The following is a 20,267-nucleotide window of genomic DNA, read 5'->3' as shown; positions in this document are numbered from 1 at the left end:
TTGCAGTTGATTCGATGGACACTGGGATTATGTCTCGCCGAAAACAGTTAACGAGTAACGACACTACGTATTACTCCATACTGTGATTCACCGATAGTAGGTGATCTCTCGCGCGATCAGATCGGCCAGGTGTTGCCGCGGACCAAACTCTGAGGGGGACCGAGGAGGATAGGCCGAGAGAGGCCTTCCCTAGCCCCATTAATAATTCCCAGGTCTGGATAAAGCGAAAAGATGTGATGTAGTCTCCGGTCTGTGATCCAGCCGCCACGGCAGTCCGATAGGGTGACCCAGGTTTCCTCTGTGCATCTTTGCCTCGTGGTGGATTTACGCGTCGGCAGATCAATCAGGTCCCTCCGAGTCCGAGACATCCGTGCCAACTGAAAGGGCTTTTGCTCTTCCCTTTCTTCACCTGGATGTCCAACTCCCACGGCGCCAACAGACTAGCAGCGCTTTCTAATGAGCTGCTCCTAAGCGAGGGGCGGCAACATGAACCTTCTGCATCAAGGGGCACGTCAATAGGTCGCCAAAGGCTGCATTGATGCTGCGCAGATCTTAGCGGCCCATCATGTGGCTTGATTCATATTTCCGAGTCCGGCGTATTGCGAGGCGAGGTCGGTGCCATGTAGGCACAAAGGACTCAGTCAAATAGCCGGCCTGTCATGATAAACCGATCAGTCTATAGTGCAGGCCTGAGCAGACAGCCTAAGGGGGCCATCCATGGTCACTGGAGGAGTGCAGTTCAGAGTTGAGGAGGGTGGGGCGGGGTCCTCACACTGAGAGGCTAAGGTGGAAGAGGGTCATCCCTCGGCCCATCATCCACGGATCGGTGGATCACCAGCGCTTCAGCTGCAGCCCGAACCCTCAGGCATCAACCTTCTTGGGAGCCGATCCAGGAACGTTCCCGCAGTACGCACGGAAGCAGGGCACAAAAGCAAAAATTCACTAATTGGCTGATATTTCCGGTATATATTACCTAATAGTCGCTGGTCTGATAACTCTCGCTTCAGCTTGCCACTGTCCAAATCCAAGGGCCTGGCGCAACAATTAACGCCTCAGGCATAAATATATTCCCGAGGGCCTTTGTGCCTCAGGCGCCGAGAGTGGGCTGCTGCGAAATTGTTGTTGTTGCGCCGTCCCGCAGCTGGTCTCGCTTGACACGCGTAGTGACGGGGAAGGCGCGACAATAGCCACCAAGATTGCTCTTGCCCGTATTGTTGCATTCTTACCCCGAGCCTTATTCTTACTCGTGGACATACTCAAGCCCTGCTCGGTTCAGGCTGCCAGGTGCTCCGTTGACCACCTGCCCACCTTTCGGTGTAGCGCCTGGTAGACCCATATCGCCGCGAATGGGCAACTCCCCCGTTCCCCAGGCTCGTTGACCGACGGCCACGATATGTCTGCCCCTTCCGGACAGTCTGTTCAGACAAGTGGCTTCCAGACATCTGTCGATATCGCCCGCCAGCAGCCTTATGTCGTAGCCCCGTTGGCAGGCCAGAAACGGCCGCCTAGTGGTCCTTTAAATGAAACCCCTACAAATAATCACGGCTCTCATAACCAAGGACTGGATTTTGTCCGGCCCCAAGTGGCCCCTCTTCCAAAGAGTCGCCTCGTTGCAAGCAGTATCCGCCCCGTTGCTGGCTCAACCCCGGGAGAGCATGATAGAAAACGAGTCATTTCATTGGAATCATCGGCCCAGGGGTCACTTCAATCCTTAAATGACCCAAGATTCGGGCTGCCCAATTCCCTTGTTGCAAACTTTGCTGCCGTCGGCGTCACTAGCATTTATCAGTGGCAGGCATCATGCTTGTTAGGCCAGGGTCTACTCGAAGGAAAACGGCACTTGATCTATACCGCCCCCACTGGTGGTGGAAAGTCTCTTGTGGCCGATGTCCTGATGCTGAAGCGTATTATTGAGGACCCCTCAAAGAAAGCGATCCTGGTTTTGCCATATGTCGCTTTGGTCCAAGAGAAGCTTAAATGGCTTCGGCGTATCGTCCAGGATGTTGAAAAACACATCAAGGAAGATGAAGATCAGGCTGATGCTAGCCATCAGCGTTGGAGAAAAATGCAGAAATCTATCCGCGTCTCTGGCTTTTTTGGTGGAAGTAAAACCACTGCCTCTTGGGCCGACACAGACATTGCGGTTTGTACTATTGAAAAGGTGCGTCACTATGGAGTTACGGCTAGTGTTACTTGCATCTGACCTTCATACCGGCAGGCAAATTCCTTGATTAACACTGCGATCGAGGAATGTAGTATTGGGGAACTTGGAGCAGTGGTATTGGACGAATTGCACATGCTCGATGACGAGCATCGTGGATACTTATTGGAGTTAATGGTAACAAAACTGCTACTACTGCAACAGAATATTCAAATCGTTGGAATGAGCGCTACTATCTCGGTAAGTTCCTTTTTTGTTGTAGGATGCAACATCTAACCGGTCAAGAACACCGAGTTATTGGCAGAGTGGATAAATGCTCAATATTTCATTTCAACCTATCGTCCAGTTCCCGTCGATGAATATCTCGTTTACGAGAATGCGATTTACCCAGCAGCCACCTCGAGGCAACTCCTTCAGACAATGGCGAAGTTGCAATCTGAATTTACATCATTGGGGACACTGCCTGTTCGCGACGTTGCAACCCCCGAGCGTGAAATCGCAGCGTCGGCATCCAAGGAACTTTCTAACCCGATGACAAATGCAATGGTAGCAATGACAATTGATACAGTCATCGCGGGGTACGGTGCTTTGGTGTTTTGTGGTAGCAGAGTAGCCTGTCAAGTCCAGGCTGCGCTCATAAGCGAGGCAATGCCCGATATTTCCGCTGGCGTGGAAGACCTGAACAAGCGTCTTGACCTCTTAGCTGAACTTCGCAGTCTTCCTAGCGGCCTGGACCCGGCTCTTGAGACAACGCTCATTAAGGGAGTGGGGTTCCACCGTAAGCAGCTATCCGGATATTAAACTCAGCTTTAGTGCTGATTGAGTGATAGATGCAGGAATGACAACCGAAGAGCGCGAGGCTATTGCGCAGGCATATGATCAGGGGGTTATAAAGGTACTGATTGCTACCTGTAGCCTCGCTGCCGGTGTCAATCTTCCCGCAAGAAGAGTCATCATAAATGGAGCACGCATGGGCCGAGAATTGGTTGGTCCTGCAATGTTGTAGGTAGCATGGGATTTAGCGTGGTTACACTGTTTGCTAACTGGTAAAGGCGACAAATGTGCGGCCGGGCCGGGCGTAAAGGCAAAGACGAAGCTGGTGAAACGTATCTTATCTGTGGGAACGCTGACCTCAAGGCTGTGTGCGATTTACTGGAGGCAGATATGCCGGCGATAGAAAGCTGTCTGGCGCCAGAGAAAAGAGGATTGAAAAGGTAAACGCCCAATATTATCCCTACCGGGCATGTCGCTCACATTTTCGTAGAGCGCTCTTAGAGGCGATAGCAACTGGACTGGTGTCTGGCGTTGAAGCGGTCAAGGAGTACGTGAGATGTACCCTTCTATACCGCACAGTGGATAAGAAGCTATCCTACAGCATCATGAACTCGGCTCTTCAAGAATTGGCCGAAGAAAAACTTATCTATAATAGTGATGATGAGTCCTACGTGGCCACGCAACTTGGGCAGGCGGTTGTTGCCTCTGCGTTCGCTCCCGAGGATGGCCTCTTCGTGCATGAGGAATTGAAGAGAGCACTCCAGGCTTTTGTGATGGACGGGGACATGCACATATTTTACATGTTCACTCCCCTCCAGATCGCTGCACAAACCCAGATTGATTGGCCGATATTTAGGGATCAGTTGGATGTGCTTGACGAGAGTGGCCTGCGCGCTCTCCAGTTTGTTGGAGTCCAACCGGGATTCGTGAATTCTATGTATGGTTTTGCTAATGCATCCATTATTGTAACATATGGAGTACTGAACTTTTGACAGGGTTCAAAGTGGGGCATCGCTGAAGGAGAAGACCCCGGAGCAAGTGACCCAGGCGATGATATATCGTCGCGCCTATACAGCCTTCCAGCTTCGTGATCTTAGCAACGAGATCCCGTTGTCAGTGGTTGCGAGTCGTTATCGGATCCCTCGGGGAGGAGTCCAGACCCTGGCGCAGCAATGTCATGGATTCGCCGCAGGAATAATCAAATTCTGCCAACGCATGGGTTGGGGAATGTTAGCTGCGGTCCTCGACCACATGCGCGACCGCTTGGAAGCCGGTGCTCGCGCTGATCTGCTGGAATTGGCCCAAGTGACCTATGTCAAGGGCTGGACAGCCAGACTACTCCGCGACAATGGGTTCCGGAACTTGCGGGCATTAGCTGAGGCAAATCCAAAGGACATTGCTCCTATCCTGCAGATGGTATGGGGCCCCAACCAGTTGTTTGATAGACTAATGCTGACAATTACACTCCAATAGGTTAATCCGCGCAAAGCCCAGAGAAATCTTCACCCAGCTGAAGCCGAGCGGTACTCTAAGAAGCTACTTGCCAAAGCAGAGATCATCGTTGCATCTGCCAACAAAATATGGGGTAAGCAAACATCCCCGAGATGCTTGAGTTATTGACCGATGAGAGACTAATTGTCGGTTTCACTACCAGAACGAGAAATGCAGCTTGAATTGGATGAATGAAGAAATGAAGACCTCATACAATAGAATTTTATTCAGTGGCGCAGCATCTTCATGGTGAATTGTGAATGCAGCACAGATGAAAGGAGTTGGAATTATGAATACCAGGGAGAGGAAAGGTCTGGTATCTGCTTGACCCAGCTAGAGATTGGCCTCCAATGCATAGCGACATAGATATCTGATACATATAGCACCGAGATGCCTGATAGATCATCTTATACCAAGCTGAACGAAACATACCGACAGGTATCAATGTGATATCTTCAGGGTTTTCCTCAATCTGTATCACTATATTTTATATAATATACCAACCCTCTGCTTTAATGACTGCTCGCAAGCGGCGCTGCATACACCAATTAATGAAGGTGTGTGTTATATACGTCTGTCCAATGTATGGGTATCTAGTACCAAAGAAGTAGCCATATAAGAGCCAACGACAGTTGAAATCAATGATATATTTGCTAAATAGACACAAACAGCTTGCAGATGTACAGGAAAAAAAAAATAAAGTAAAATAAAAGGAGCATAGCATAGATACTTGGTCCGAAAAACGCCTTTAGTGCTGACTGACTTCCCGACTTCCTTCCTGGCTCAAGCCTAACACCACCTCGTCTACATAGTTAGCTCACTGTTGTTTGTTATTTTTCTTTGTTTCTTATTTGATTTTCTCGTGCGCACTTCAAGAAGCTGGCTCTGTACAGGTGACTCCACTGATTCGAGCCGCTCCGGAGGGAGATCTTATCTAGGTACTGTATTGATTTAGTTTGAGTGCAACTTCCTCACTCTGTTGACACCTTCGTAGAGCGTACGGTCGACCGCAGCCGCGACAGTGAGGGTACCACCGATGATAGCGCAAACCCCTGTTAAGAAACCGGTGAAGGTCTTCGGTCTCGCTTCGCGGTTGATGACCTTCATCGGGGAAATGTCGTAGTTGAAGAAGACGCCGGGGATACCGTTGGCGGCGTGGAGGCGCTCCTTGTGGCCCTCGTCTGAGGCGTCTCCGCCGCGCAGAGAGCGCTTGTGCGAGGTTACGGAGTACTGGTGTGTTTCAATGCTGCCTTGGGACCCGCCACTCACGCCGTGTGCGCCTAGCGGGGTGTCGGAGTCTAAGCTGTGGAAGGAGGATGAGAATAGAGGGTCCCAGCCGAGGGGGAGGTAGGAGGTTGAGACGACTTTGATGAAGTACATGAAGCTGAAGGCTGGTTCGCCGGCATCCTGGTTTGTGCTGTCCAACGGGTTGGTGTGGTGGTGGTCGGTCCATTGCCAGCGGTCGGAGAGCTCGTCGGGGAGCTGGGGTCCGAAGCGGAGTTGGTGGATGATATGCGACATTGTGTGTTGTTCGGCTGTGGGGAGGTCGACCTCAAGGTAGTTTGCGATATCGTGGACGTGCATGTTTCCGCTGGAGAAGCTGCGGCCAGGTGCGATGTGGAAGTTGCCGACAACCTTGTTGACGCGGATGACACCTTCAAGACGGCATCCTTCGCGGCGCTGGGCTTCGATGCGCTCTCCGTAGTGTTCGCGCTCGCATTGTTCAATGTTGGCGCCTTTGCCGAAGGCCCATTGTTTTTGCGCGTATGCTTCTCGGACTTCCTCGCAAGTGTTGCAGCAACCGGACTTGATGGCATTGGGAGGAGCTGGTGCCCCGCCGCACTCGCCGCAGTACTCGGGGTCGAGGTGTTTTGCTTCTTCGGAGTGGCTGGATATGGGTAGTCAGCGACATTCGTATCTTCCAACAGGCGCACTCATGCTTACAGCTCCAAAGATTGGATATCGAGGACACGGCCACCGTCAGCAACGGAGGCAAGGCGGACTTTGTTCACGCCGTGCGCAACACCGACCTGCTGTTCGCCCGAGACGTCCATAACATCTAGTGTCGTAAGTTCGCAGGGGAGTCGGGGGAATGTAACGTTCAGATGAATCTCCATCTTCTCTCCTGTTCAGTTGGGGCGCGATAATTAGCCAGTTGTTCTCTTTTGCTCAATTCTTGAAGTAATCCGGTACAGTACCTCTTGACTTATCGACGACCAGCTCGGGCATGACCACCACACGTCGGTAGTCCGCCCATTCTCCCCAAACAAGCCAAAATACAATAAGAAGCGAGGCGATTGTGATGATTCCTCCAGATGTGGTGCGAATGCGCGCCTCGTCGACAGTTTTGGCGAAGGCGTCTAGCCTTGTGAACCGTGATTTGGCCGGCATGGCTTCAATTCAATTGATCGACGATCATGCGGTTGCTACCTTTGGTTCGACTCTAGACTGGCTGTGCCGTAACGATGGTACCTAGAGCGTAGGATTTGCGGTTAGTTGAAAACAGTGGAGAGAGTTCAGTCGTAATTGAAGTGGTAGAGATCCGGACAGATAGACGTCAAGGACAAGGAAGCTGGGGGCCAAAGAACGCACTTAATCTGAAATACTGTAGACGCCAGCGGAAGCCAGTCGCGAGAATACAAGTATTCAATCCGGTCTGTGGCCTGCAAATAAAGTGTTCCAGAAGCTGTGCTGGTGAATGAAAGTATGACAGTCCTGTCGTTTATCTCTTTCCTGGAGGAGGAGTAAGTAGAACACGTAACGCGTAAAATAATGCTATGCTGAGAATGCCTTGTGTGTATTGGTATTACCAATTTCTGTCAAAGGACAAACTGCAAGATACTATTGGTTAGATTCTGGGTCCGCTCTGTGCCTGGATCCCATCACGTGCCTTGAGCCCCATCGCCGCCTGCGCACGTGATTTAGTTGCCTGCAAGAAATGAATCAGCGAACGTCACTTTTTCTGCTGAAGACCTTCTGTCGCTCGCGCCTCAAACAAGAGGTTTTACTTGTGCTTTGTCTGTTCTTTTGACGATAAACACGCCACAAGGCTTTCCTTTATTCTGTCTTGAATGAATAATCCGTCGCTGATACATGCTGATTGGATTTTGAGCTACAAAGGCGCTCAGCGCTTTATTTCCTTTCGGGCCGCCAAACCTCAAATACGGACGCGAAACACGACGTCTTTCCTCCCTCTTTATCCTACTCTCTACACCCATCTACGACGTTATCCGACTCCGTACACACCATGATGAAAAGAGGCAGAGGTTCTCGCGGCCGCTCAAGTACTAGTGACCGAGGAGGAATCCGCAAGCGGGGTGCTACAACGAAGATTGATCGAGATGGCGATTTGGCGATGGGTGCGGGCACAGGCGCTATCCGTGGGCAGAAAGCCCCCCGGGGGCCTGGTCGATCCGGGTCCCGAACAAATGCGATCGACAGGAGCATCACTCAGATTCAAAAGGCTCTAAATGGCTCTAACGCCCAAGCGAACGTCCGACAAGGCGGTCGCGGGGCCCTCGAGCAGGTCGCCATTCGTGGATGGAAACAAAGCAAGGCTGCATCCAACCGCGATGGCGGCGTCGAAAGCTTGGTCACCTTCCTCGAGAAGAAACTCACCCCACCCGACTCGAAAGCTGGCTCGCGCGCAAGAATCAACAAGGTATGTGCAACACTGAACTGGCGGCCACCGACATGAACATGAATTACCAGCGTCGTCCTCTCCGATGTGCTCTCGTTTTCAAGGATGGTACCTCCAGAACGACGATCGGCGGATGCCAAGGCTTTATGGGCGTTTGTTCCTTTGGATGGCTGCGGTTTTCAAGGTCTTTTACGCCTTGCTAACGTTAATTAGTCGCGGGTTGAAGGCGACGCTTTGATAGCGTCCATCCGACCGGATTTACTAGAAAGGATGCTTCAACTCAATACCTTTAGCTTTGCAGGAGCTCCTCTTACGATCGAGAAATACGACCAATCAACGGCTGCCTTGTTGGACAACTCGATGTCGACACAGAACGGTACAACCCCGTCGACCGCAGACACGAAGTCGAAGATGACAGCTATATTGGGGAGGCGGTACTATCAACAGTCCAAATTACTCGACCTCTCCAAGCTAGCGACCGACCCGGATCTAGTAGCTATGGGAATTTTTGGCACAACTTCAACCGAATCCAAGTTCTTCCCCGCACTGATGAAAGTGTGGGATCTCAACTTTGACAATCCTACTGCCCGCCGCGAGGCTGTCGAAAGTGTTAGTCTCGCAGATAATCAACTCGCCAGTATTTCCGTTGTAACAACGCTTTCCCAAACATTTCCGGACTTGAAAAACCTCGATCTATCAAATAACAATTTTGCCGATGCCCAGGCGCTTATTGGATGGCGTTGGAAATTTCGCAAGCTACAGTTCCTCGACCTTACCGGCAATCCCTTTAGTGCCGACCCAATATTCAAAGATACTATGCTCAAGTGGTACCCGGAGCTCAGAACATTAAATAATACCCAAGTCCGCACCGAGGAAGAAGTTGCTGCGCAAAAGAAAACTCCAATTCCTGTTCGAGCCCCTCACTTCCACGATGAATCTCAGATTGCAGAGAACTTTATTCGAACATTCTTTACCGGTTATGATAGCAATAGGAGCGAAATTCTCAACGGCTTCTACGATAATAACTCGACTTTTTCGCTCAATGTGAACACATCCGCTCCGCGAGCACTCCAGACGGAGCCAGCTCCTTGGGATCCGTATCTGAAGAAGAGCCGAAATCTCCTCAAAATTAGCCATCTACCGGCGAGAATGTCCCGTACATATACGGGCGCCGAGAAGATCCGCGAACTATGGACAACACTTCCACAGACTAGGCATCCGGACATCGCGACAAGTCCTGAAGATTGGCTTATTGAATGCTTTCCAATCCCTGGACTTCCTGATATTTCGGGGCAGAGCACAACCGGCGTGGGTGGATTCCTTATTATGGTTCACGGAAAGTTCGAAGAAAGTAATGCGGGGAAGGTTGAAACTAGAAGTTTTGATCGCACTTTTGTTCTCGGACCCGGTGCAGGCATCGGAGGTATTAGGGTCATCAACGATGTCCTCTGCCTGCGAGCATTCGGCGGCAATGAAGCATGGCAACTGGAGCCCCAGCCTGCTGCAGCTCAGCCCGTACCCCCTCCCGTTGCAGCTCCAGAGGCGAACCCAGCTGCACCTCCTGGGTACGGTCTTCCGGCACCTGGTAAAGCTGACGTTCAGGTGCAACAAGAGCAATTAGTGATGCAACTGAGCGCCAAAACTATGATGACATTGCAGTATTCCGAACTGGCGCTTTCAGGGAATGGGTGGAATCTCGATGCTGCCTTGAAAAACTTCGAGGAATTAAAGGTAGGCCTCATCTTAGTCCCTTTTATTTGTAACATTGTGCTAACTAGATGGAAAGACCCAGGGCCAGCTACCCCCCGACGCTTTTCTTCCAGGAGCTTCTGTATAGCTCCGAATTCACACCAATACCACACGACCGTCGCAAGTTACTTAAGTTATGCGAGTATGACAATTTAGATGCTTTATTTTTCTTGTTGAATTTGATAGTGGATGCATGGCTTAGGCGAAATGGCTTTTACAGGTTACCTCATATTGTTCAAATATCCCAGTTCATTGTACTATAAAGACCACGAAGACATGTCAATAGAGACGAGCAAGAATTTAAACCGAGCTTTCTTGCTTCATTAACCGTGGATTGTATCTCGTAGATAGCTACTGTAGCCTTTCATGGTTGCCTTGGCGGGGCCGGGCCCGATCACTCAGGAAAGCTGGAGTTTCCGCCAACTTTCTCCGCAGTCTGAAGTTCAGACAGACCACCTGCAAAGTACAACTACACCCCAACTAAATTATTCCCAATTTACCCAAGCCCACAGTGCGCGCCTCCCGACTGGACCTGCAGCATGATCCCTGCGTTAATTCCCGAGAGCTAATGGAATGCCCGCTACAACCATCACACACAACACCGGCCAGATGGCTTCCAACGGGACAGCGCCCCTCGACCCCTTGGACGCAGGTGAGCCGATGGAATTGAGACTGCGGCTGTAGAATATCTTGCTGATTATGGATAAAAATTACCAGCTGACTATGACCCCATCGATCACCTAAACGATATCTTCTCACACCCATCCACCCTCTCCTCCGTTTCCGATGTATCCCAACGATTGCGTGACTACGAAACCGAGCTAGACACTGAAATTGGCGCGCTGGTGGAGGACCAGGTCACATCAAATGCAGAGAGCGTTGAGCGCATTCAGACCGCTAAGGCGGATCTGTCGGAGCTTTTCAAGAAAATTGACGATGTCCGCGACCGCGCGTCCAAGACGGAGCAGTCCATCACGGAGATGACTGCGGATATTAAGCAGCTGGACAACGCAAAGAAGAACCTGACACAGTCTATGACAGCTTTGAAAAGACTGCAGATGTTGACAACTGCGTACGACCAACTACGTGTCCTCAGCCGCACGCGACAGTATCGGGACTGCTCTCAGCTGCTCCAGGCAGTGATTCAATTGGTCGCGCACTTCAAGTCGTATCGGTCAATTGATCAGATCGCCCTCCTTAGTCGAAATGTGGCAGATATACAACGAGATTTGCTGGAACAGATCTGTGAAGATTTCGAGCTGGCATTTGCTAAGGGAGAGGTCGTCGCGAGGAGGACGGCGCTTTCGGAGGCGTGTTCTGTGATGGACGCGCTTGGTGAGCATGCAAGGACTCGGCTGATGACTTGGTACTGCAACTTCCAGCTGCGTGAATACCGGCAGGTCTTTCGAAATAATGAAGAGGCGGGGTCTTTGGACAATATTTCGCGGAGGTACTCTTGGTTCCGACGGATTCTGCGAATCTACGACGAAGAGTACGCCCCCATATTCCCCGCGGCTTGGAGAGTGGATGAGATACTGGCAAATGCATTCTGCGAGGGGACTAGGGATGATTTCAAAGGAATTCTCTCCCGGTCGGTGCGAAACGGCCAAACAATTGATGTCAATTTGTTGCTCTCCTGTTTACAGGAAACACTGGACTTCGAGCATTCCCTCGAGCGGCGCTTCGCGATCCCATCCCGTCCTTCGACTGATACATTTGCCTCGGCGGAAACACCTGTATTTGGCCAAGCCATTTCCGAGGCGTTTGAGCCTTACTTGAGTGTATGGGTAAATGCTCAGGACAAACAGCTAGCCACCCTGATACCAAAATACCGTCAGCAACCCGTTAAACCGCCAGGGGAAGACTTTGACTCAAACATAGTCATTGCCTCCTCCATGGAACTTTTTACTTTCTATAGACACGCCCTTCAGCAGTGCGCGAAGCTGTCCACTGGTGCAAGTCTCGCGGATCTGTCGAAAGTCTTTGCCAAATATCTTGACCAGTACGCCCAGCAAGTACTGCTCTATTATATCAGTGACCAGCCAACTGCTCACAACCCATTGGGGTCCCCCGGGGTGGAAGAGTATATTGCCGTGCTCAACACGGCAGACTACTGCTACACCACTTGTAATCAGCTGGAGGAGAAGATTAAAAGCCGTCTCGACAAGAATTTGAAACAAGGCGTTGACCTACAAAGCCAAGCGGATTCATTTATGGGAATAGCATCTGCTGCTGTCCGTGGTCTTGTGCGTAAGATTGAGACTGAGCTGGAGCCTTGCTGGCGAGAGATGCGCAACACGCCGTGGAATAGAATGGAGGGGGTTAGCGACCAGAGCTCCTATGTCGGGGAGTTACTGTCGAAAACGAGCACCAAATCGTCCGATATCTTGCCGTTGATTCATAAGCAACAATATGCAAGGGCTTTCGCAGACCACGTAGTGGAGTTGATTTCCAATATATTCCTCCAGAACGTGTTCCAATGTAAGCCTGTTTCGGAAACAGGCGCAGAGCAGGTTAGTTTCACACCTGCAATCTTATATATGATTGATGCCTAACACAGTCCAGATGCTCCTTGATACGTACACCATCAAAACAGGCCTATCTTCACTTTTACCCGCCCCGCCCCCCGCAGGCTTTGTCAAGCGCGTGAACAATAGTTTCGCAAAGATCGAAACCCTGCTTAAAACCCTTCAGGTACAACCCTCACCACCTGAAGCCCTCGTTCAGGCCTACCTCATCCACATTGCGGATCGAAACAACACAAACTTCCGTAAGATCCTTGACCTGAAGGGTATTCGGAGCCGCCAGGAGCAGAACCATCTGGTAGAGCTCTTCCAGGTCCATCGCACCTCAGACCGATACGCCTCCAACATCCAAGAAAGTAATCCTATACTGGGTGGGCTCCAAACAAACGTGGCTTCATCGTCTACGTCCGTTTCACAGGGGTTAGGACTAGGGAACATTGGCAGCTCCTCGGCGGTATCGAGCGGGCGATTTGATGCCTCCCTGCTTGGGTCAGCAATAATCTCCGCAGCGAAGGATGGTGTTGATAGATTAGGCACACCGATGGGCTCATCCACACCTACAAATGCCACCGCGGCCGGAGGTGGTAACTCACTACCTGCTTCAGGTACACCTGTTGTTACACCTGGAACTTCTGTACCAAACCAAAGTCAAGCCGGCGACGTGGGGTCTAATTTGAATGAGAATTTAAAGAATCTTGGCAAATTCTTCCGGAGAGACTTGGGCTTCGGAGGTAGGTTCGGCAGGGGTGGTGATGATGGGTGAAGTGGAACGAACATTCTTGTGTATACGTTTCAGCGATGCCAGACATAAGCCTTGCTGCCGTATGTTTATCATTATACCGTTTATATTATTCTTACTCTTAGACCAGCATTGAGCAGAGCATGGCATTATGGGAACTATTCTAGGAAATATTAGCAGTACATAATATGAAGAGCTACTTCAAGCACATACTACTTTGCCATATTTACTTCGTTTTATTTTAGCCGTCGAGCCTCTATCGATCTATTTACATGTACAACGTTGGAATCCGTAAATCATCAGAACGCGCTTATTACCTCTCATCATTATCTTCGCCAAACTTCTTCCTGAGGTTTGCCAGGGTATATAGAGAGTCATTCAGCGCGGTTTTCTGTTTTTGATCACCATCCGCGGACAGTGATACGGATGACGTCCCCGCATCATTGATGGCGTTGATCACTGCGTCCGAAATAGATTCCCATTCTAACTTGCTCCCAGAACCTTGCTTTAGTCGGAATGCCTCAAGCAGAGAAGCCGGAAGAACTGGGCTAGATCGCCATTCTTGTGTTGATCCTGCCTCACGGATGCAATCAATTGAGACGAGCACCGTATTGGTATCCTCGGTAACTTGAACATCTAAAATGTTACCAGAGGTCTTGATAGGCTCCTGCGGTGTTATTGAGCCATTGGCCTCGAGGGTGAACGTTTGTAGGGTTGGGCTTCTGTGGAGATTGTTAGTTTGCTTGAACTAGAGGCTCGATGGTCAGGGGACGTACCCTTCCAGGGAGACAAAAATAAACCGTTGAGCTTCTGAACCAAGAGAGGCCGGCCAGATCCCGCGAACAGCCACCTCCTTGCCTTCAGGAGATTCCTCGGCGAGGGGTACTGTGTGTAGGAGTTCGCCAGCTGCCCAGTTCCAGACCATGAGATGCGGGTCGCCGCCGCCAGATATGAGGAATTCTGGTGCCCATTGGGGAATGCAGAGTTTTGAGATGAATGACTTATGTCCGAGACAGTAGTTCTCAATGACATGTGCTTGGGGAGGGCCGCGAGAGACGCGAATGTGCTCATCTCTATCAGCACTAAGAATATAGCTTCTTTTATTGGTAGATGATGGATCCGGTGAAGGAAGTGAGACAAAGGCGACATCTGTGAGGAGGGAGACATGGCCTAGGAGCAGGTCGTGATCGAAGATGGGCTTGTCAGATTCCGTCTTCTTCAGATTGGCGTTGTTCTGCCGCTCTAATTGCATTTCAAGTGACTTGAGATTGCGCTGGGTATGCACAGTAAGGTTTGTGGCAGCAATACGCATGGAACCAATTTGGTTACGAGTTTTTGAAACAGCGCGTGGTTCAGCGCTGGGAATTAATGGCATGGAATAGACATCTCCGAACTTGTCGCCAGCTAGGATGTTGTTGTTTTCCATGAATGTGATGGCGCATGGCCGCTTGGGCATTTGCCTGGGAGGTGGTGTGAGTTCCTCCTCATCCGATAAACTAATGGATGCTACACTGACCTTTCACTTAATTGCACGAATGAACCGTCCTCCTCAATTTGGAAGACACGGACGCACTTGTCTTCTCCTGTGAGCGCAACCAGATATTCACCATTAGATGTGGACGTCACAATGGGTATGTTCGTCCAGGCAGCGGGCTTCTTTGTAGATTCCACGCCAGTCTTCTGTTCTGAAGATGGATCAACCTTTCTCTTTTTCTCAGGAGGGCCTTCAATCTCTGGGTTAGATCTAGCACTGTCTGCATTGGGATTATCCACACCATCTTGCGGCCAAACGGAGAGTCGCTGCCCAGATCCTGCGGCATAAGAGAACAGCTTTGCGCCGGCGGATGCTACAAGCACATTTCTAGAGTCGCCATTCTTTTTCTTGACAAATTGCATGCATTGGAGCGGATGCTGGAAGCTTTCGGCCATGTTGGTGCAGATATTTGGCGGGGCGGAATGTGTTGTAAGCAGTTTAATCCCACGCCGTGCAGGCAGGTTAATTGCTTCAGATAACTGGAAAACAAAGCTAATCTCCAGCAAACACACTTCTCTGTTCCCCCGTCCTGCTATATCGAGATTTCCATCAATGGGCGGCGGCGGAGCTTGGGCGGGGCGCACGTGATCGGCTAGCGAGCGGAAGCCACAAGAAAAGAAAATCGCCAAAACGCACAAATCCGAAAAGCTTCAACGTCGCATCCCGACATCAACAACAACCAATTTACGAATTTTCCCTTGCCCTTAAACATCCTATCTTCAGTGAAATAAGGAGACATGGGGGGCAAGTCCGAGACCAAGGCCGCTTACTTCGATAAGCTCAAGAGCCTTCTTGACGAATACAAGACCGTGTTCATCGTCGGTGTTGACAATGTCAGCTCTCAGCAGATGCACGAGATCCGTATCTCGCTCCGTGGTGAGGGTATTGTCCTGATGGGCAAGAACACCATGGTAAGCTATTTAGTCTACGGTTTTATGTGGGCGCAATTGACCGAAATTTTTTTTAGGTTCGCCGTGCCCTCAAGGGTTTCATCAACGACAACCCCGAGTACGAGCGTCTCCTTCCTCACGTCAAGGGTGTGTACATCAAGGCAAAATGAGTCAGTGAAGCGTATAGGCTGACAATGACTTAGGTAACGTCGGTTTCATCTTCACCAACGGTGACCTGAAGGCCACCAAGGAGAAGATCCTTGCCAACCGTGTCGCTGCCCCTGCCCGTGCTGGTGCCATCGCCCCCGGTGATGTCTGGATTCCTGCCGGTAACACTGGTATGGAACCCGGTAAGACCTCTTTCTTCCAGGCTCTCGGTGTTCCCACCAAGATTGCCCGTGGTACCATTGAAATTACCACCGATCTTAAGCTCGTTGAGGAGGGCACCAAGGTCGGTCCTTCCGAGGCCACCCTGCTCAACATGCTCAACATCTCTCCCTTCACCTACGGTATGACCATCCAGCAGGTCTACGACAACGGCCAGACCTTCAGCTCTGCCGTTCTCGATATCGAGGAGCAGCAGCTTCTCGATGCCTTCAGCGGTGCCATCAAGACCATCGCTACCATCTCGCTGGCTACCAACTACCCCACCATTCCCTCGGTTATCCACTCTCTCGTCAACGGCTACAAGAAGGCCTTGGCTGTTGCTGTCGAGACCGAGTACAGCTGGCCCGAGATTGAGGAGCTCAAGGACCGTATTGCCAACCCTGACGCTTACGCTTCCGCCGCTCCCGCCGCTGCTGCCACTGGCGGTGCTGCCCCGGCTGCTGCTGAGGCTGCTCCCGCTGAGGAGGCTGACGAGTCCGACGAGGACATGGGCTTCGGTCTCTTCGACTAAACGTCTCGTGCCAACACACGGGATACGAATGCCATGTATTAGATACTCTTTATGACCAATCATGAGGTTGGGTAATGAAAAATGATACTGGTGAACATTTTCTGTTCTAGTAAGATATGAATGTAGCTACGATTCATATTCTTACACTGTCTACAAGGTACGTTTTGTCTCTTTTCAACCCTTGAGCATCCCCTTGCCTATCACGACACATCCCTGGCGGAAGATGATAATATTTTTAACTCGTAACACCTGCCGGTGTGCTGAAGATTAAAAACACGCAACAACAAACACTCTAATTTTTTGCTGACGCCTCACCCTCAATTGCCCTGACATTACACACATGCGCTGTTACTCTTCATATGCTAACAGTTGTCATAGGCCGCTTCCCACTTCCTATATCGTAGATGTTTATCCTCTTCAACTCGTAGATTGGCGGCTGTTGCCTAGGTAGCTTAGGGTTAACTCAACGTGTTATGTCAGGTTGGAACTATGATTACTTTTAGGAAATAGATATAGAGAATACCTACCCATTATGCGCATATGTTTCTTCGTAAAGCCACTTGCACCGAAGTAGTTAATTAACTAGTTAATAGTATCCGTAGTAGTTACTGTATAAAATTTCGTCAGAATACCTGAACAATGTGGATCGCGGGGCAGACGGCCCGAGGCACCAAGATGGCCAGAGCAACAGTATCATCGGAGCGTCCGGAGGCTGCGGTTCCAAGTTCCCCTCCCTCACCACCCAACTTTTTGCCCCGCCTCACAAAATGACAGAATTCGCGCCATTGAAGAATGATTTACTGTTGAGAGCTGCAAGAGGTAATGTATTGCCTACGATTGCCTTTTGATGACTCGATCTAATTGTATATCTAGGCGAAAAGGTGCAGCGTCCGCCGATATGGGTTATGCGACAGGGTACGGTTCACCTCTGCGCTCCCCTTTGCTCCAAATTTATAGTGTCTTCATCTGATATATTGTACAATTTATACTGTGTATAACTGACTTCTTTGCCCGCCATAGCTGGCCGCTACCTCCCGGAATACCACGAAGCCAAAGGCACTCGTGACTTCTTCGAGTGCTGCCGTAACCCCGAAGTTGCCTCAACAATCACAATTCAGCCTGTCGACCGATATGAGGGACTTATCGACGCTGCTATTATCTTCTCCGATATCCTGGTTATCCCGCAAGCAATGGGTATGACCGTGGAAATGGTTGATAAGAAGGGTCCTCACTTCCCTGAGCCGCTCAGCTCCCCCACCGACGGACAATACGAGAAGGTCATGGCCAAGGACGTCGACGCCAAGGCGGAATTAGACTATGTATATAAGGCGATCACTCTTACCCGGAAGAAACTGAATGGAAGAGTCCCGCTTATTGGGTTCTGTGGGGCACCGTGGACGCTACTCTGCTATATGGTTGAAGGTGGTGGCAGTAAGATGTTTATTCAGAGCAAGACGTGGGTTTACAAGTATCCGAAGGAGTCGCAGGCGCTACTCCAGAAGATTGCCGAGATCTGTGTGGAGTACCTGGCGCTTCAGGTGGCTGCGGGCGCCCAGCTGGTCCAGGTATTTGACTCCTGGGCTGGAGAGCTGTCGCCGGCGTCCTTTAAGGGATTCTCTCTGCCATATTTGAGATATATCTCTGCAAACCTGCCCCGGAGGCTGAAGGATATGGGATTAGAACCGGTGCCAATGACGGTATTTGCGAAGGGTGCCTGGTATGGCCTTGAAGACCTTTGCGAGTCGGGATATAATGTTGTTGGGCTGGACTGGTTGCATGACCCGGCTGAGGCTTTCAAGATCGCCAACGGGCGTGTGACAATTCAGGGCAACGCTGACCCGGGTGTTCTCTATGGAGGTCGCCAGGCTATTACGCAGGCTGTGGAGGCTATGGTTGATGGATTCCAGAAGGGGAAGCAAGGATGGATTGCCAACTTGGGCCACGGTATGCTTTCTGAATTCTTCATTCTTCGTATATGCTCGTATATGCTAATTCTATATAGGTGTCACTCCCTTTGTGAAACCGGATGATCTCAAGTTCTTCTTTGAGGAGATCCACCGGCTTACGGCCGACTAAACCTTTTGACGACACAGGAGCTGGGTTTTCCGGCGTATCGGCTGGCCTGCATATAGAAAGATAGTGTTTTGATACTAGACGCCAATGTCCTCATTCCTATATTGATATGGTGTTAGTACCGGATGGGTTTGGTTTCAAACGCCGAAAAAAAGACGGACCAAGGGCTCAGTTAAACAACCAAAAGATACCACAGGGGATAAAAGAAAGAAAGCAACCACTTACCAGAGCTCAGGCTTTTCCTTAATAAACTTCTCCATCAACTGCTTACACTCCTCGTTATCCAAAACCACAACTTCCACCCCGCGACTTTTGAGGTACTCCTCTCCACCAACGAAATTTCTGTTCTCACCAATCACCACCCGCTTAACTTTGTACAAGATACAAGCACCCGTGCACATATCACACGGCGACAAAGTCGTGTACATTGTAGCGCCTTCGTACGCCGAGGCAGGTAAACGGCCAGAATTCTCGAGGGCCGATATCTCGCCCTGTACCCACACCTAGTTAGCCAAATCCCCCACCGCCGTAGTATAGTTAACAGAAGGAGAGGGCTTGGACTAACATGTAATGTCGCACTACCCTTCTGCACACGCATATTATGTCCCCTGCCAAGAATCGTTCCATCTTTTCCTACGAGTGCCGCGCCGATAGGGACGCCGCCCTCGGCACCGCCGTTTCTGGCCTCCTCCACAGCTGCGATGAATCCGGCGTCTGTATCCATGGCCCGGAGTTATATCAAATTGAAGGATGAGAAGGGTGAGATGATAGGTAGTAAATTTAAGGCAAAAGGCGTATATATGGATATAGAGCTCAGTTGTGCAGAGCTTGCATATCAGAACGGGTCGGGGCCCGGAATGTGGTTAACTGCCGTTCTGGTTTTAGCTTGACCCGCAATTTGATAGGAGCTCCACGCCGATTTAAAGATCCAGATACATCGAGTAGATTGGGCTGGCTAAGTAGTAAGCTCTAAGAGTTAGGCTTCTAGGGATGAATATGAGTGGCTCGGGTTTTAGTCTAGTGATTAAATGGCACATTCCTGGAGGGTGAGAAATGCTGGCCTGCTGTGGATTGGGGTGTAGGAGGGGTGAAGCATATGATGCAGTTCAAGGCTAAGATATTAACTCGCCACCTGAGTGAAGATCATACCTCAGTCATCCGATATATAAGGTGGTGATAAACTCAGTTTTCTAATGTATACTTTTGTTACTAAGGTAGAAAGTTAGACACCTGTTGCGGGTGTCCCCTCTTCCTGCTCAGGATGCTTATCGATAAGGGATTGGTAATTCTGTCGCCGCCTGAGGCAAAGAAATAAGATTCTGTGGTTGGGTTTGGAAATTCTCTTTGTGCTCCACGGTTCGATTTATGACAGAAGAAACGGGAGGATACCAAAAATACGCTTCCGGAGGTAAATCAAGGCTGACACAAAGCCTCGTTTTGTAATTGAGTTACGCAGGCGACGAAAGAAATTCTAAGAATTCGATGGAAGAGCGTCGAACAAGGTCGAATGTGCTTGGCATGGAATTCAGCGGGCAATCTGCGAGGCCGAAATAACGGAAGTACAAAGATGGAAATCCAACAGTGACCAGTGAGACAGGCTCCCAGGTTGAGTGCAGTCTGTTAAAAAGCAACCAGTTCACCTTTCTGTCTCGAAGTCCGCTTTTTTCTGCGCTTGTCCAATCTGTAGTTCCTGACTTATCGCCGGTATCAGCGATACCTCCAATCCCGCAAAGTTACCGCAGAAAGAAGACCCATTGGTGCCTGGTCCTGGTATCCAAATACGCAGAATTACC

At 50.3% G+C, this 20,267-nt stretch overlaps 8 protein-coding genes across 8 annotated transcripts; 5 read left to right on the top strand and 3 right to left on the bottom strand.

The window, feature by feature from the left end:
• Positions 1-1,393: 1,393 nt before the first annotated feature.
• Positions 1,394-4,621, top strand: ASPVEDRAFT_53684 (DEAD/DEAH box helicase; the record flags this gene model as incomplete). The annotated part of the gene is made up of 9 exons (XM_040814819.1): positions 1,394-2,161; positions 2,219-2,401; positions 2,447-2,939; positions 2,992-3,163; positions 3,214-3,375; positions 3,426-3,872; positions 3,931-4,351; positions 4,409-4,520; positions 4,590-4,621. 9 exons carry the CDS (start codon positions 1,394-1,396, stop codon positions 4,619-4,621), a joined length of 2,790 nt encoding a protein of 929 aa, XP_040668957.1.
• A 311-nt stretch (positions 4,622-4,932) lies between these two features.
• ASPVEDRAFT_42702 (retrograde cargo receptor ERV46) lies at positions 4,933-7,104 on the bottom strand. Its single transcript, XM_040812645.1, has 3 exons — positions 6,625-7,104; positions 6,371-6,551; positions 4,933-6,314 (listed from the first exon to the last, which is right to left on the bottom strand). Exons 1-3 carry the CDS (start codon positions 6,815-6,817, stop codon positions 5,378-5,380), a joined length of 1,311 nt encoding a protein of 436 aa, XP_040668956.1. The 5' UTR covers positions 6,818-7,104; the 3' UTR covers positions 4,933-5,377.
• Positions 7,105-7,402: 298 nt separating this feature from the next.
• ASPVEDRAFT_42700 (mRNA export factor mexA) lies at positions 7,403-10,151 on the top strand. Its single transcript, XM_040812644.1, has 3 exons — positions 7,403-8,087; positions 8,280-9,797; positions 9,853-10,151. The coding sequence occupies exons 1-3, from the start codon at positions 7,674-7,676 to the stop codon at positions 9,901-9,903; spliced, it is 1,983 nt and encodes a 660-aa protein (XP_040668955.1). The 5' UTR covers positions 7,403-7,673; the 3' UTR covers positions 9,904-10,151.
• A 108-nt stretch (positions 10,152-10,259) lies between these two features.
• ASPVEDRAFT_42699 (putative GARP complex subunit Vps53) lies at positions 10,260-13,301 on the top strand. The gene is made up of 3 exons (XM_040812643.1): positions 10,260-10,467; positions 10,533-12,328; positions 12,381-13,301. Exons 1-3 carry the CDS (start codon positions 10,389-10,391, stop codon positions 13,101-13,103), a joined length of 2,598 nt encoding a protein of 865 aa, XP_040668954.1. The 5' UTR covers positions 10,260-10,388; the 3' UTR covers positions 13,104-13,301.
• trm82 (putative tRNA methyltransferase) lies at positions 13,295-15,131 on the bottom strand. Its single transcript, XM_040812642.1, has 3 exons — positions 14,596-15,131; positions 13,856-14,539; positions 13,295-13,801 (listed from the first exon to the last, which is right to left on the bottom strand). The coding sequence occupies exons 1-3, from the start codon at positions 15,006-15,008 to the stop codon at positions 13,393-13,395; spliced, it is 1,506 nt and encodes a 501-aa protein (XP_040668953.1). The 5' UTR covers positions 15,009-15,131; the 3' UTR covers positions 13,295-13,392.
• Positions 14,964-16,835, top strand: ASPVEDRAFT_42697 (60S ribosomal protein uL10). The gene is made up of 3 exons (XM_040812641.1): positions 14,964-15,524; positions 15,581-15,650; positions 15,707-16,835. The coding sequence occupies exons 1-3, from the start codon at positions 15,351-15,353 to the stop codon at positions 16,399-16,401; spliced, it is 939 nt and encodes a 312-aa protein (XP_040668952.1). The 5' UTR covers positions 14,964-15,350; the 3' UTR covers positions 16,402-16,835.
• A 333-nt stretch (positions 16,836-17,168) lies between these two features.
• On the top strand, positions 17,169-18,477 carry ASPVEDRAFT_134784 (uroporphyrinogen decarboxylase HEM12; the record flags this gene model as incomplete). The annotated part of the gene is made up of 4 exons (XM_040807166.1): positions 17,169-17,220; positions 17,275-17,316; positions 17,422-18,345; positions 18,404-18,477. The coding sequence occupies 4 exons, from the start codon at positions 17,169-17,171 to the stop codon at positions 18,475-18,477; spliced, it is 1,092 nt and encodes a 363-aa protein (XP_040668951.1).
• A 218-nt stretch (positions 18,478-18,695) lies between these two features.
• ASPVEDRAFT_134246 (cytosine deaminase) lies at positions 18,696-19,198 on the bottom strand (the record flags this gene model as incomplete). Its single annotated transcript, XM_040807109.1, has 2 exons — positions 18,696-18,965; positions 19,040-19,198. The coding sequence occupies 2 exons, from the start codon at positions 19,196-19,198 to the stop codon at positions 18,696-18,698; spliced, it is 429 nt and encodes a 142-aa protein (XP_040668950.1).
• Between the last annotated feature and the right edge of the window lie 1,069 nt (positions 19,199-20,267).

The sequence above is a fragment of the Aspergillus versicolor genome (genome assembly GCF_001890125.1).
Source record: "Aspergillus versicolor CBS 583.65 unplaced genomic scaffold ASPVEscaffold_6, whole genome shotgun sequence".
NCBI classification, from domain to species: Eukaryota; Fungi; Ascomycota; class Eurotiomycetes; order Eurotiales; family Aspergillaceae; genus Aspergillus; species Aspergillus versicolor.
This window is presented reverse-complemented; position numbering and strand designations above follow the sequence as displayed.